General features: G+C 46.1%; 1 protein-coding gene across 1 annotated transcript in view; it reads right to left on the reverse strand.

The window, feature by feature from the left end:
• LOC144724778 (disintegrin and metalloproteinase domain-containing protein 11-like) overlaps positions 1–14,572 on the reverse strand; it is a 95,396-nt gene that overhangs the window by 62,961 nt on the left and 17,863 nt on the right. Inside the window, exons 6-11 of the mRNA XM_078604165.1 lie at positions 6,835–6,898; positions 5,532–5,601; positions 3,999–4,078; positions 2,549–2,617; positions 885–956; positions 208–374 (exon numbers count right to left, since the gene is read on the reverse strand). Coding sequence (XP_078460291.1) covers positions 208–374; positions 885–956; positions 2,549–2,617; positions 3,999–4,078; positions 5,532–5,601; positions 6,835–6,898 — 522 coding nt within the window. The remainder of the gene's footprint in view (positions 1–207; positions 375–884; positions 957–2,548; positions 2,618–3,998; positions 4,079–5,531; positions 5,602–6,834; positions 6,899–14,572) is intronic.

Raw genomic sequence — 14,572 nt, forward strand, 5'->3', positions numbered from 1 at the left:
AGATGATGATTTAGAAGTACATAGCTCCAGTGGCTTCCTAATATCGGGAGGAAGAATGTTCCAGACGGCCGCAGAAGTGCATCCGAAAGCACGCGGTGCGGTGACCGTCTTTGTTAGATGGTTAGCCAAAAAAATAAGTTGATCACCCAGAGAAGCCAATCAGGCACAGTCGCAGGATCCCGTAGCAAACAGAGGGAATGGACTCACGTGAACAGGTGTACTGTGTCACTCCTGCCCGACATGTTCTGCTGCCGGTACTGCATGAAGAGGTGCAGCATATGGAGAGGATCGTCGCTCTCCACCAGCCGGTTGCGGTCCGTCCACGTTTCCATGGACACCAAAACTATCCGAGTGTTCAGCTGCTCTTTATAGATCTGGAGTGAATTTAAAAAGACAGTAATTTTTTTTGTGTTGCTCCAGCAATGACTCATGCATACTGGCGCATACTAATAATTGTTCACAATTGTTCACAATTATTTTAGTTTTTCAGCTATTTGTCACTGAGCAGAAAGCTACTGGGGTTAACAAGATTGTTATTTAATTAGTTATGTATCGGCACACTACGTGTGATAGCCATGTTATTTATAGATTGTGCTACACACGTAAAATATAGAAATGCATGTGATATTTCAGTGGCTCTTCTCTGACAAAATCTGATACACTACTGAGAATATTGAAAACACATTTCTTAATCTCATGTGCTGATGACTTCAGTGTCAAAATCAGAACACAGCTGGTGACGAAAATGAAACGTGTGAGTTTGTTCGTTATTCACATTTGAATATTTCGCTTCTTATTTCAGCAGATTCTGGAACTCGTGAGACTGTCCACCGAGCTCCCTTTACTACCACAACGCGCACGAGCAGTGACACAGCGATACTCACGGCATCCACCAGATTCACCACGGACTTAGCAAAGCTGTTCGTGTGCGTCAGCGACAAATGATGTTTCTTAAACTGCAAAAACATATCCACATACACAGCACGATTTAAACAACTTTATAACCGTGTAATTTTGTTTTTATTATTCACAAACTTCAATCAACGGTTCAGAAAACGTTGGCCGAACAATTCACAAAGCCTACATTCGGCATTCGAGTGAATAACAATCTTTGTGCGCATCACATGCGACAAGCCACTCACACCCACCACACCTCATCTCAAATCTTCGAAAGGCAGGCCCCATTGACAGCGGCCCCTGTGCGGCACACGGCAGCTCAGCACCTGGCTTGGAAGCGTGTGCAATGACTGCTGCCATCTGTCATCCTTATTGGGTAATGCGTGTTGCCACTGTGACGTTGACACTGAAGGGACACGCCTCCTCCTCTGCTGCTACTGTTACCGGTGAGGAAGCGCGCGCTCGCTCGCCCGACCGCCCACAGATCAATCATCCACGGGCTCCTCCGAGCACATCCTGGGGCCTTGTCACCAACCCCCTAATCTGGGCCGCGTCGGCCCCATGGCCTACCCCAACCCCAGGTCACCCCTTAGCACGGCTAGCTGTCTCCCAAGTCCATGACCTCACCCGCCGTAACGTCGCCAACTTTTCCACGAAACTAAAACCAGACGTGCATCTCAATCAGCTCAGACTCAGCCTCGGGCTATCAAAATAAACTCCAACAAAATACCGCTATTCATAATACAGATTTTTGGGTTAGATTGCATACATATAAATGTGTCGTTAACCAACCACTACCCGACACAGCCAAATAGTAAGGGCTATTAGTTACCCACAAAATGTGTAATTTGAGTACGACGTTTCGCTGGTGATTACAAACAGCTTCATCGGGCGATATTGTTCGTGAAAGCCTACAAAGCAACTGCTGCCACCCGAACACATGCCAATTCCTGGACTGTCCACGTCCAACCCGGACAGGTGGCAACCCTGGCTTGCCGCTGAGTCAGCTCCACCCACGATTCTCGCCTTCCCCCAGTGCTTCCCCCACTCTGGTGCAACGTCTCGACATTCTTCTGCATTTAGATACTTACAAAAATCAAACTTGTATTGTACACTGTTGTTGTTGTTCTCATAAACCATGACCCTAAAGTGTTTAAGCTCACTCAATTAGCATCCTTGCCTCGCCTGCATGGTAGCGCAGATCTGCCACGTCACAGCCTAGTTACTGAGCTCTTGGTAAATTAGGAGGCAGTTGCATATCATAGTACCCCCTCTCCAGAGGGTGGAGAGACTCGACAGATCAAACTCAATGTTTTCACGAAATGGAATTGACAATGGAATAAAAATGAGCACTCGATCACGTTCCAAAAACCATGTGATGGATTTCACAGAATTGTGTCTGCGTGTCCCTCTGTAATAGTAATTGCCCTCAGAATATAGGGCTCGAAAGATGAAAGCAAACAGAGGTATTTGAGGATGATATTAATAATAATGGACGTCTTAGCGTGTGGAATCTGCAGGGACAGTTTGTCCTCCTGAGCACTGCACGTCCAACAGACACTTTAATTACGTTGTGTAAAGTTAACAGAGGAAAATGTGACCGCTATGCGCCAACAAAAACGTGTTCACATTCACGAAGTGATTGACTTACCATGAAGTAGTCATTCACTATGGCCAGCTCCACATATTTTGTTTCATCATAAGCACTCTTCGTGTCAATCTAAGAAGGAAAGCTTTCAAATGTCAGTACATTTCTGGTATGAAGTCGTGACATTGTGAGTATTTTGATATGGCTCATGGTACATTTGTATATGCAGCACTCGTATCCGGATACATCACATTTAGAGCCCAGGACACAGAGGGCGCACACGAGGATATTCATGTATGTTGAACTTCTTTGCCACAATTCTGAGAAAAATCGCCTGATGATGGTCTCAAACGGTGTTAGACCAGAGGACTCCGAAGGCGTGTTAGACCAGAGGTCGGCTTTGGCGTCCTCTGGTCTAAAACGAGGCTCAAAAGAAGCTGTCTCTGGTGTGGACCAATCAGTTTCAAGGACAATGCATATATTAATAGAGTATGTTTTTTGTTTGCATTCTGACCACAAGCATTGTGGTTAATACAGACATGATTCCTTGTAAAAGGTTTCAGTTTGGTGTTTTAACATCTTAATACCTGTTTTGTTGCCTGAAAAAATGGGAAAACCCTATTATCATGAATCATAATTTAAATTGATCAACTTGGACTACATCCTGATCGGCGGTTTGAATATATATTGCTGTAATGTATGTATAACGGTAAATTAATATTTAAACAATGGCCTGGTGTGAATCTAAACAACCAACATTGCCAAGAATATATTTGACCTACAGTGGTATGAATCCATTGCATCTCCAGTGGAGTGAATGTGTAATAACAGCCATAGAGGGTTCACGTGGGGATTGGCTTGCCGGTCCTGCTTTGTAGCCAATAAGGGTTGAGACAAGGAGCATGGCCCCGGCGTGATCATGGAATGTCAGCAGGGGTGATTGGCCTGGCCATTCGGGGCCCCAGCTAATGGGGAGCCGGATCAGAGGCGTGGTCCCGGGATTGACAGGGAACCATCGAGAACGGTCAAGGCTGTCCATGGAGGATTGGCTGGGGGGTACCACGTGACGAAGGGATTAAGAGAGAGAGAGAGGGAATGATCGAGAGCAGACTTGGGAACGACAAGAGCAGGGTCACGCGCGTACGGGGGCTCTGGGTGCCACGTGCGCGGTGGGGACTTGGTGTGAAGTCTGCCCTCTCTCCGTTGTCTGCCAGCAACGGAGAGTGTGTGAGTAAAGTGTATTTGTGGAAGTGGAAATAAAAAGGACTGATTCCGAAGCCGTCTCAAGAAGGATTATTACAAATGTATTGAAGCGACGGTGGTTTGAATCAATGAAATCTACAGTGGAGTGATTCCATAGTATTCATGTGCCCCAAACGGGGTTAATAAGTAATTTAGTGTCCTTATGCACACACAAGGAGACAAAAACTCAGAAAATTGTGCAAGTTAAGAGTTTATGTAATATTAAGCGATGATATAATTGTCTAACTTCCATATGGAAATGCATACATACCATCCTCTTTATCCTTTTGATAGAAATTGTACGCAGTACATCACTCTTCACGTCAGGATCTTGTTTGAGCGATGTGCGTTCTGTATGCAAAGATATTTGTATCAATAAAACACCGAACCACAGCTACTGTGGGTGACTCGTGAGACGCCATTAAAATCACAAAATGGACACATACACTTACCGACGCTATAAACAGCAGTTTCTTAATTCCTTCTAGATTTGAAGCTTTCGTGACTGCAAGTATTCATATTCTTAGGTTTTTTCGGTAAAGTCACGTAGGTAAAAAATCTGAAGACGGAAGCTTGTGTTGCGTCCGAAACGTCGTGATTTTTATTTTACTTTTATTAATTTTGATTTTTTTTACCTACGTGAGCATGTTTCTTTCTATGTTTTGCCACAAGTACGTGTGGTTAATGTCGACTTGATGCTTTTCAAAAAGGTTTCTATTTGGTGTTTGAACATCTTAACACTTCCTGTTTTATTGCAAGCAAAGGTAAAAGCTAGTCTTATTCTAGCTCATGGCTATTTATATTTATTAATTCAGTTCAACCAAGTAGGCAGAGCCATACCAACGTTGCATCCCTTGATGAATGTAATCACGGCCAAAAGTGTCATTGTTGTGCCAGATGCCCAGTTCATCTCGCCCAGTAGCCATTGCAATGGAGAGCTACAGCCTGGTGACCTCGTCCCTTGGATGCACTGGGCAGTAAACTTGCGGAGAGCCATGCCACGAATCGCACGACACGAGTTGAGCGCCACGCCGGCAAGATCAAATATATGATAGGTGACATTTCGGGTAATGACCCGGCATACAGGAGGTCGTGGGTTCGATATATATTTGAAGTTTGTATGGTCGCATGGATTTTTGTCTGATTCCTCCGGTTTTTCCCTTCACATTTAGAAACATGTATGTATTAGCATTTGGTTACTATACATTCCCACGCGATGAGCCGCTTCGTTGAGCTATCAATTGTGGTCAGATCACTTCTGAAAAAGGGCTATATAGTGCAGTGGGCCTTACCTGGTCAAACACAAAACAGCAAAAAAAATACAACAAACGGTATTTCCATTGTCAAGCCCACCTCTAAACATAACCCTCGCCACAGTATTCCCATCTGGGTTCAATTGTGAATAACAAGCAGTGTTGATCACTCTTCTTATCAATTTACAAAGGAGATGAATAACATAATCACAATTTACAGCCATTTGTCAATCCACTGCTGGATGAAGGACTCCCCCCAAGCCCTGTCGATCGTGGAGGTTGCTCTGACTATACTTCACCACGCTGTACAGCGTGGGCTGGTAAAGGAGGGTCATGCAGGATCGGTTCAGACGTCACTTGCTACAGACGTTTGTCGTCACCGGAGAATCAAACCCAGGTCGCCGGGTTAATCGCGCAGCGTGATAATCACTGCGCCACCGCTCCATTGCAAAGGGAGGTACAACGCGCACGCACTGAAGAGATGCGCGTGCGTGTCTGCATGCGGCGTGAGATGCCAAAATAAGCGGGGAGATGTTTTTTTCGTTTCTGACCGTAAGCAAATGGCCTGACCGCGGGGCCCAGTCCCGTGTTTCTGTAGACGGCATGTGGGTGCTCCTTGTCCTGCACACATCAAACGTGAATCATCGAGTTACTTAATTATTCATAATAGTGTCTGACACGTCGCAGTCCGTCCTTGTAAAGCTATATAAATATATAAAAATACATTTACAGCCCTTTGTTAAGTCACTGCTGGATGAAGGCCTCTTCCATAACTGGGGTTGTTTAACCATACTTCACCGTGCTGGTCAGTGCGGTTTGTTTAAAAGGAGGGAGGGACCAGGACTGGTTTAAAAATCACTTGACACTGATGTTAGCCATGGCCGGGATTGAGACTCGGATCGCCGGGTTCATAATGCACCCATCCACCTATTGCAGCACCGCTCCACTGAACACAGATTATGGACACCCATTGTACATACGGCATGGATAACAAAATGGAAATTTAAATCACTACACTCTTCTTGGTAAAATAACATCAACTGTAATCGGTATGCCATTGTTAACATGGAACAATCTTAGTATGCACAGCAAACGTCACGCATTGTCCAAATAGCGCGTCAATGACATTCTTGCGCTCATAAACACCCACATATACAATGAACCCCCCGATCGCCTTTGTCTCCCTAGTGACAATGTTTACACACCACACCAGGTGCTCATTTGAAACAGAGTCGACCTAGGGGAGGCCCAGGACCGGTTCAATTAATCGTCACTGGTGTTGGCCATGAGCGGGAATCGGAACTCGGGTTTCCGGGTTCATAGCGCAGTGTGCTAACCGCTACACTACCGCGACACCTAGTATCTCTCTCTAACACACACACACGTGGCCCCAATTTCCCATGGCACTGCTCCGGCTACCAATTGGCGACAGGATATTTTGGGGAATGAGGCTCAATTGATCCCTCATGGCAAAATCTAGCAGAATCACTTTTGCAGAACTTCTGTAATTCTGCATAAAGTGTGAAAACTAACTCTATTTGAATCAGGCCCAAAAGATCAACCACCTCGTTTAATATATGCTGTGCAGATCTTCGAACTATAACATCATATTCATCTTACCTCTATATAAGGAACGAAACAGGTAGACTTCTCCACATATCTGGCTGTCGCCTGATGAAGCTAGTTGTAATTACTGGCGAAACGTCGTACTCAGATTGTAAATGTTGTGGCTTGGCTCTCCAACACACAGGGGTGCTGTACTCGTGACGAATTGGCATGTTCTGTTTACCTGACAACCCTTACTAGTTGTACGTGATCTAATCCAAGAAAACCTCTATCATGGATTAATCTTACCTGTTTACTGCTCTTTCTCAAAGGAAGTATCAGGTAAGTAAAGTTCCCATCACCAAACATTCCACTGCAAAATGGAAAACAACAGCATTGATTAGAAATATGGTCGTGCACATCTATAGCTTTACACTTTGCTGTTTTGTTTTACAAGAATATATTCCTGAGAATGTTTCAAGGTACTGCAACAACAACACATTGTTGATCGTAACAAATGAATATTTGGTGACACCGCATCGGCAGTGGTGCACAAGCACAAATAACCTCCACACATTTGTCAACAGCACTGTGGCCTTAAAAGGAAACGTACATAATTAATAGGTGATATCTTTGGAAATAGTTCACTCTCGCACAGCAAAGACATAGAGAGCCCCTCTATATGCTGTGAAGAATTTACTTATTTACAGTGGAACCTCGGTGTACGTCGTTAATTCGTTCCAGAAGGTAGGACTTATACCGAAAATGACGTATACCAAACGAATTTTTCCCATAAGAAATACAGTGAAAGGAAATTATCCGCTCCAGAGGAAAATAAATTATATTTTATATGGCATATTATACATTAATGGGGTTGTATAAAATAATTTAGACACTAATTACAAAAATGCATACAGAAGCCACGTGACCGCGCTGCTGCCAGCTGCGCTGGTCACGTGGCGTGCCTCAACCCCACACGTCGCGCGTGCCTCGACCCGGGGCTTCACCCTCCATGGGGGCAGCCCACGACGCCCCCCGCCCCTCTCCCCCACGTCCCCCGCCCCTCTCCCCCACGTCCCCCGCCCCTCTCCCCCACGTCCCCCACCCCTCTCCCCCACGTCCCCCGCCCCTCTCCCCCACGTCCCCCACCCCTCTCCCCCACGTCCCCCGCCCCTCTCCCCCACGTCCCCCGCCCCTCTCCCCCACGTCCCCCACCCCTCTCCCCCACGTCCCCCACCCCTCTCCCCCACGTCCCCCGCCCCTCTCCCCCACGTCCCCCACCCCTCTCCCCCACGTCCCCCACCCCTCTCCCCCACGTCCCCCACCCCTCTCCCCCACGTCCCCCGCCCCTCTCCCCCACGTCCCCCACCCCTCTCCCCCACGTCCCCCGCCCCTCTCCCCCACGTCCCCCGCCCCTCTCCCCCACGTCCCCCGCCCCTCTCCCCCACGTCCCCCGCCCCTCTCCCCCACGTCCCCCGCCCCTCTCCCCCACGTCCCCCGCCCCTCTCCCCCACGTCCCCCGCCCCTCTACCCCACGCCACCCCGCCCCTCTCGCTTTGTTTCAGTCGTGAACAGGGCATACGCGGGTACTGTACGCGGTAACTCATCCCGACCCATACAAGTTCTAGCAAACGCGTCGTATCCCAAGCAAGACGTCGTATCCCAAATCATTTTTCTCGAAAAAAACACGACGTATACCAAATTCGACGTATTTCAAAGCGGTCGTATACCGAGGTTCCACTGTATTATTATTTATCCAAGAGAGGCACACTGAGCCAACGGACTCTTTGTCAGGTGGGCACCGCATTGGGTTTTTATTTTCAGATGGTTTCAAACTAATTAGTGTTCATATGTGTGATAAAAAAAACCGGAACACCGGGGATAAAATCCACACGTGCAATGGGGCAACACGCTATCCCCTTACAGATGGAAACAGAATGGCGTCTGGTCCACTTGCTGAACGGCCTTCTCCCGGTGAGAAGGCCGTATGGCACCGCGATGCCCAGGATGTTAAGGGAGTTTCACAACGTCTGTGTGCGATTCGCCAACCCTCGTTGCTGCCTCCACAGTACTCAAATACAGGCCACCTGCGTAGCCACTACTGGCCAATAAGGGCCATTACCCGAAATGTCACCTATTATATATTTGTTCCTTTGTACGGCAGTGTTATCGACGAAAGTCCGCAATTTTTGTAATAAATGATGTACGGTAAGTCCTCGCTTAACACATTTTCGTACAACTCGTTTTCGCAATGGCACAGTTCTTCTTTGCACAGAGCGACAACGCGCCTGTTATAACGCGGAGCGCGTCCATTATAGTGCAGAGCGTAACCATTATAATGTGGAGCGCGCCCTTCTGAGCGATCGACAACAAACTACTGTTTCCAGCTACGCGTCTGAGCGGTTGTGGGAATCTGGGCAAATGCGCGGAATGATTCAGTAGGCAGTGGCGTAGTCTCGTCTCAGTCCTTTGTTGTAATTGTGACACAACGCGATACGCCAATCGGCATTGGAAGGGAACAGAAACTTCCCGAGCAGCAACTCGAATTCGACACGGCAGGACTGTGCGAAGGGGTGGGGGAGGGATTGGACTCGCTGCCCCAGCCAGGTGTGGACCACGATTAGGGAAACGAAGATTTTTATGGGGAAGCTCATCTCAGTTCTTTGTCCTGCCATGGGATGACGGCAGGCTGATTATATAGTGCAGATGTGATTCGGTGACGGCAATTCTTCGCTGCACGCGGTTTCCTCTTAACGCGGACATTTTCAGGAATACATCTGCCGTGTAAAACGAGGGATTACTGTACCTTTAGAGTTGTGGGTAATTGCAACTTTGACTACCGCTCACGCCTTGTTGTTGCAATGACGCATGTGAAATTCACTTTGAACAAACTGTTTTCACGGAAAGGCCGTTGTAATTACTGCCAGGCCTCATTATAACACATGGTTACATCTATAAATTGGTTGAAAGTAATATTGAAAAACAAAAAATGCTTCGTATTATTAAAGTTTGTGAAAACGACGTGAATATTTGATTGTTTCTTTGTTATCACTCTCCAGCTCAGGTTGGATGAGTGAATCTGTTATCTCTGTCCAACTGTCTGCTGCTTGTCCGTTTGTTTGTAAAGGGGGGGGGGATAATAAGTCTGGTAAACCGAAGCTATATGAACATATGAAGTGATATATGACTTTATTATATTTGGCACTACACCCCCACTGGTGATTAATAGTGGGCTTCCTATGGCCAGCGAGATGTTATCTTCCTCGCCTGGTATGCAGGAGGTCGTGGGTTTGATCCCGACCCTGACGACTGTATAGTTGGAGTTTGCATGTTCTTCCTGTGGTTGCGTGGATTTTTCTTCAGATCCTCCCTCCACATGTAGAAACATGCGTTTAGAGTATTTGGCTGCAAAAATGTCCACATGATAAACGACTTCGTTGAGCTATAATTTGTGGCCAGGTCACTTCTGAAAAAGAGATAATAGCTCAGTGGGCTTAACCTGGTAAATACAATAGTTTAGTTTATTTAGAATGCTTCTACTTTTGTATGGCATTTGAACAAAACAAAACAGGCTACAATTGTATTTTAAATGTTTACATTGGCCAGCTCCACATATAGTACTTTATTCCTTCATAAGCACATGCAAATCATATTTTAATTTTACGTGTACTGTATATAGCGTTATTCATGCTAATAGCATCCCATAACGATGTAAGTTAATTATATCATTATATATGAGGACCAAATCCAATATCGAGGCGAAATCCAAAATTAATAAAGGTGTGAAATGGAAGATCGAGCAACCGCCAAATGTGTGAGTGCGCACCACGAATGACTGCCCAAGACACCAGGCGTATTCTGGTGGCACAATCAGGGACTCGTATACTCAGCACGCCCGGATGCCGTGTGTGATGGCTTTGCAAAATTAAACGTTTAGAAGGCTGGGACGCCTATTCGATCGGCAAAGCTGGCGCTGTATTTTCCGACTCTTCCGTTATCCGGATGGGCACGCCACCGTCCCAATGAAGGCGCTCCCCGTGGGTGGGAGAGGTTTTGTGGCAAAATTAAACTCGCTTGCAATCACCCAACAAAAAACGGTTTCAATCGGCTTCAGTGCTCAATGTGCCTTCCAAAAGTCATTGTACAGTTACGGACATTTCTGTACAGCAAAGATTTACGGTGGTTGTATATATTACTTGTCTAAATTTACATATTTTAATCTATTTTTATAGGTTTGAAAAAAAACGAATACTCTAGAACTCTTCCAAGCATCACCCCCTCATCTGCAAACCCTATTATCAGCAAGGCACAGTGCAGCCATTATAATTTCCATTGTCAGTGGCTTCCCAAGTAAATTGTTGATATATGACAAATAAATGAAACTTTGTTTACGACTGACACCTTGCCCTCTATCTCCTATTTGTACTCTGAAGCGAAATCAATCGACTGCCAACCCCCCATGGGGCCCAATCCCCACCTACGGAGGGCCCGTGTCGACCAATCACGCTGCGATCTTTGTGACACACGTGCACGGCAGCGTGTGCTCACATACACGCTCAGCCATGCACATTAGGGGAAGCAAGTCCACACTGCTGCAGCTCTCCGATGCCCTCTGCACTCGCAGAGGCTTGGGCAATGTGCGAGAGGCCACAATTCTGCACATTGCCCAGCAGCTACAAACTACAACTGAAAATTACTTAACAAATTTTATTTTACCAGGTAAGGCCCATTGAGCTATGTAGCTATTTTTCGGAAGCGACCTGGCTATCACAAAATATAGCTCAACGAAGTGGCTTATCGCGTGGAAATGTATCGCAGTCAAATCTAAATGTGGAGGGAAAAACGGGAGTGCCCGGAGAAAAATCCACACGACCACGGGCAGAACATGCGAACGTCACCGTTGGGATTGAACCCACGACCTCCCGCATACCAGGCGAGATGATTAACATCTCCTAGCCACAATGTAACAGGTATTGTATTGGCCAAAAATCCGATTGCTGAAAAATTACCTCTGCAAATTATTATACAAAGCAGCAACATCGCCCCCTATAGCGATCATTTCGTAGGACCCTCCTGAGCAACATCATTGAGGCTTTCCTGGGTTAAGAAGCGTGAATAACATAAATAAGTTGGTCCTGGTGCCGCGTTTTCACTCAATCATTTAAAGATAGCTCAGCGTGTGAAGCAAGCCCCATTTAAAATCATACAACGGATAGGCATGTGAAGAAAGCCCCATTCAAAATCTTACAACGGACAGGCCATGTGCCATCTGGGAGGGGCTGTGAAGGGAGTGGGGGGGTTGACGAAATAACCGCAAGCCCTCGAAATAATTTATTACCGTTCAATCTCAAAGGGCTTCCCGCTCGCGAGCGCGTGTGTGTACATATCGTAGTGACATATATGGGGAGCGGCAGTAGCGGTTAGCGGTGAACCGAGTTTGATTCCCGTTCTCGGCCAACATCAGTGGCGATCATCTGAACGGGTCCTGGGCCTCCCCTAGGTCGACTCAGCCTAAAATGAATATCTGGTGCGGTGTGTAAAAACATTGCCACTGGGGCCGTGGTGCTGGCCACCCACCCCCTCGTGTCCCGACCTTCATAGGTGCTCGCTAACAACACTTGCCCCAATATTTTTCTAAGGCTAGACGAGGGATCTTTGTTTTTATATAGAGACAGACTCACATTTGGATACGGTATACTTCACAAGGTCAAGACCGCAGCATAGTCAAGGCACTGAGACTGCTATAACTCGCCTTTAATTCCGTGAGACCCTGCATTTGTTGCATAACCCACACCTGTCTTCCAGGCTCAGCTCTCACTCTGATCGCCACCTTGGTTGTAAGCCTCTGGGTGCCTATTTTACTTCCTCCTTGGTTTCCCACCTCCATCCTGCTCTCGTGCTTCAACCCATCTCAACGTCCTCTTCTTTACGAAGACCACTGACTCGCAACAAGCTCGTGCCGCTCGTGTTATCGGCCCACCGAAAGAAAATGGGCCAAGTCGACACCAGACTTTGACTTAAAGACTCGCGACCTTTTTTTAAATCTAGAGTTGACTATATTCTTAGGTTTTTTCGGTAAAGTCACGTAGGCAAAAAAATTAAATTAATAAAAGTAAAATAAAATAAAACAAAATAAAAAATCACGACGTTTCGGAAGCAACACAAGCCTCCGTCTTCAGGTGGAACCGTCACAGCCACGACAGTTGTATCAAGTAAATGAGAGATCACAAGAAATACCACCCCGTATATATAATGGTTAAGGGGGAAAGGGCCAGGAACGGCACACTTTTTATTAATATGGTAAGGTGAGGCTTGAGACTAAGAATAGACTGCATAACAAAGGACTGAGCCTTTGTTATGGAGAGGTGCGGTTTGTAACTAACACCGAGCATACATAACAAAAGTGTGAAAAAAGAAAGCAAGTAAAAACTAAAACTGGTAAAACAACAAACTGGCTGTCTATCAATAACCTGTAATAGTTGTCTGTCAAATAAGATGGTCCAAATGAGTGTAGTTACATCTTTTTTGCATGGTTAATCACATCTTCCCAATGATTACTCAGTTTGTAAGCTTCAAATCTAGAATTAATGCCCTCTACGGGGAGGAATTCCACCTATCTGTTAGAGTTTTTAGACTCTCTTACAAACACACACATTTAATGTTAACACAAAAAATGTCACCTTCCGATTGGAACCACGGTGATAACATGACTTCTGCTTCTGCTGACTCAATGTCAGCCAAATGCAAAGTTAACCTGATTTCTAAATTCAACCTCCTATCTAAAAAGAAACCAGAGCCACACATTACAAAGCTGGATGTTAACAAGACCGTGATTAATCAGAATAACATCCCAATTTCTGACAATCTAAAAACGGTACTGGCCAAAGGACTAAATTTCGCCGTCACCCCTAAATATATACCAGTAGAGGATGTGATTTCTCAGATTGATGTAGCCCTCAGAGGCATAGGACACATCCATGCGGATGTAGCAAGAGCTGAAATAGCTACTATTCTTAAGAATGCTAAGAAACCCACTAGTAACATCAGCAAAAACGAAGGCTCTGAACTCGCGGACCTAAAAAAGAGAGATGATGTAGTCATCCTCTCGGCAGACAAGGGCAATGCCACGGTCATCATGGATAAAGATTCATACAACAACAAAATCCTGGACCTACTTAATGATGGGAGTTACTCCAAAATTAAAAACGATCCCACTAAAAGCCTAACGACAAAAACCAACAGCATCATCACGAGTTCGAGTTCCCTAATCGAACCAAGCAAACGTCCCTCTCTAAAACCATCGGCGGCAAGACCTCCCAGACTCTATGGTCTTCCCAAGATCCATAAAGAAGGCACCCCACTACGACCCATCGTGTCGACGATAAACTCCCCTACTTACAAACTAGCCCGGTTTCTATCAGATACTCTGCTTCCCTTCATAGGCAAGACCTCTTCGGCAGTACTCAAAGCAACCCAATTAGTCTCTATGGTTAAGGACATGGTACTATCTCCTGATGACATCCTCGTTAGTATTGATGTAGTATAATCTGTTTACCAAAGTCCCAGTACCGGACACCCTAACATTAATTGAGGACTTAGTCCAACATGGATTGAATACTGATGTACCTGCGCTGGTTAGGGATTGCCTCACCAACACCTATTTTACCTGGAATGGTACCTTCTACAAACAGAATGAGGGTACCCCTATGGGCTCCCCCTTGTCACCAGTGATAGCCAACATGTTCATGGAAAAGTTTGAATCAGACGCCATCCAGACATCCACCCTGCGTCCTTCCCTGTGGAAGAGGTATGTGGATGACACTTTCGTCATCTGGCCACATGGCCTCCCAGCATTGAACCACTTCTTGGACCACATCAATTCCAGACACCCATCCATCAGATTCACCATGGAAGTGGAGAAAGATGGTAAACTACCATTCTTGGATATTCTGTTTGAGAGGAGACCTGACGGATCCTTGGGACATTCTGTGTACAGGAAAGCCACCCACACAGATTCCTACTTGAAACCGGATTCCCACCACCACCC

This window comes from Lampetra planeri, chromosome 21 (genome assembly GCF_965212315.1).
Source record: "Lampetra planeri chromosome 21, kcLamPlan1.2.h2, whole genome shotgun sequence".
Taxonomy (NCBI): domain Eukaryota; kingdom Metazoa; phylum Chordata; class Hyperoartia; order Petromyzontiformes; family Petromyzontidae; genus Lampetra; species Lampetra planeri.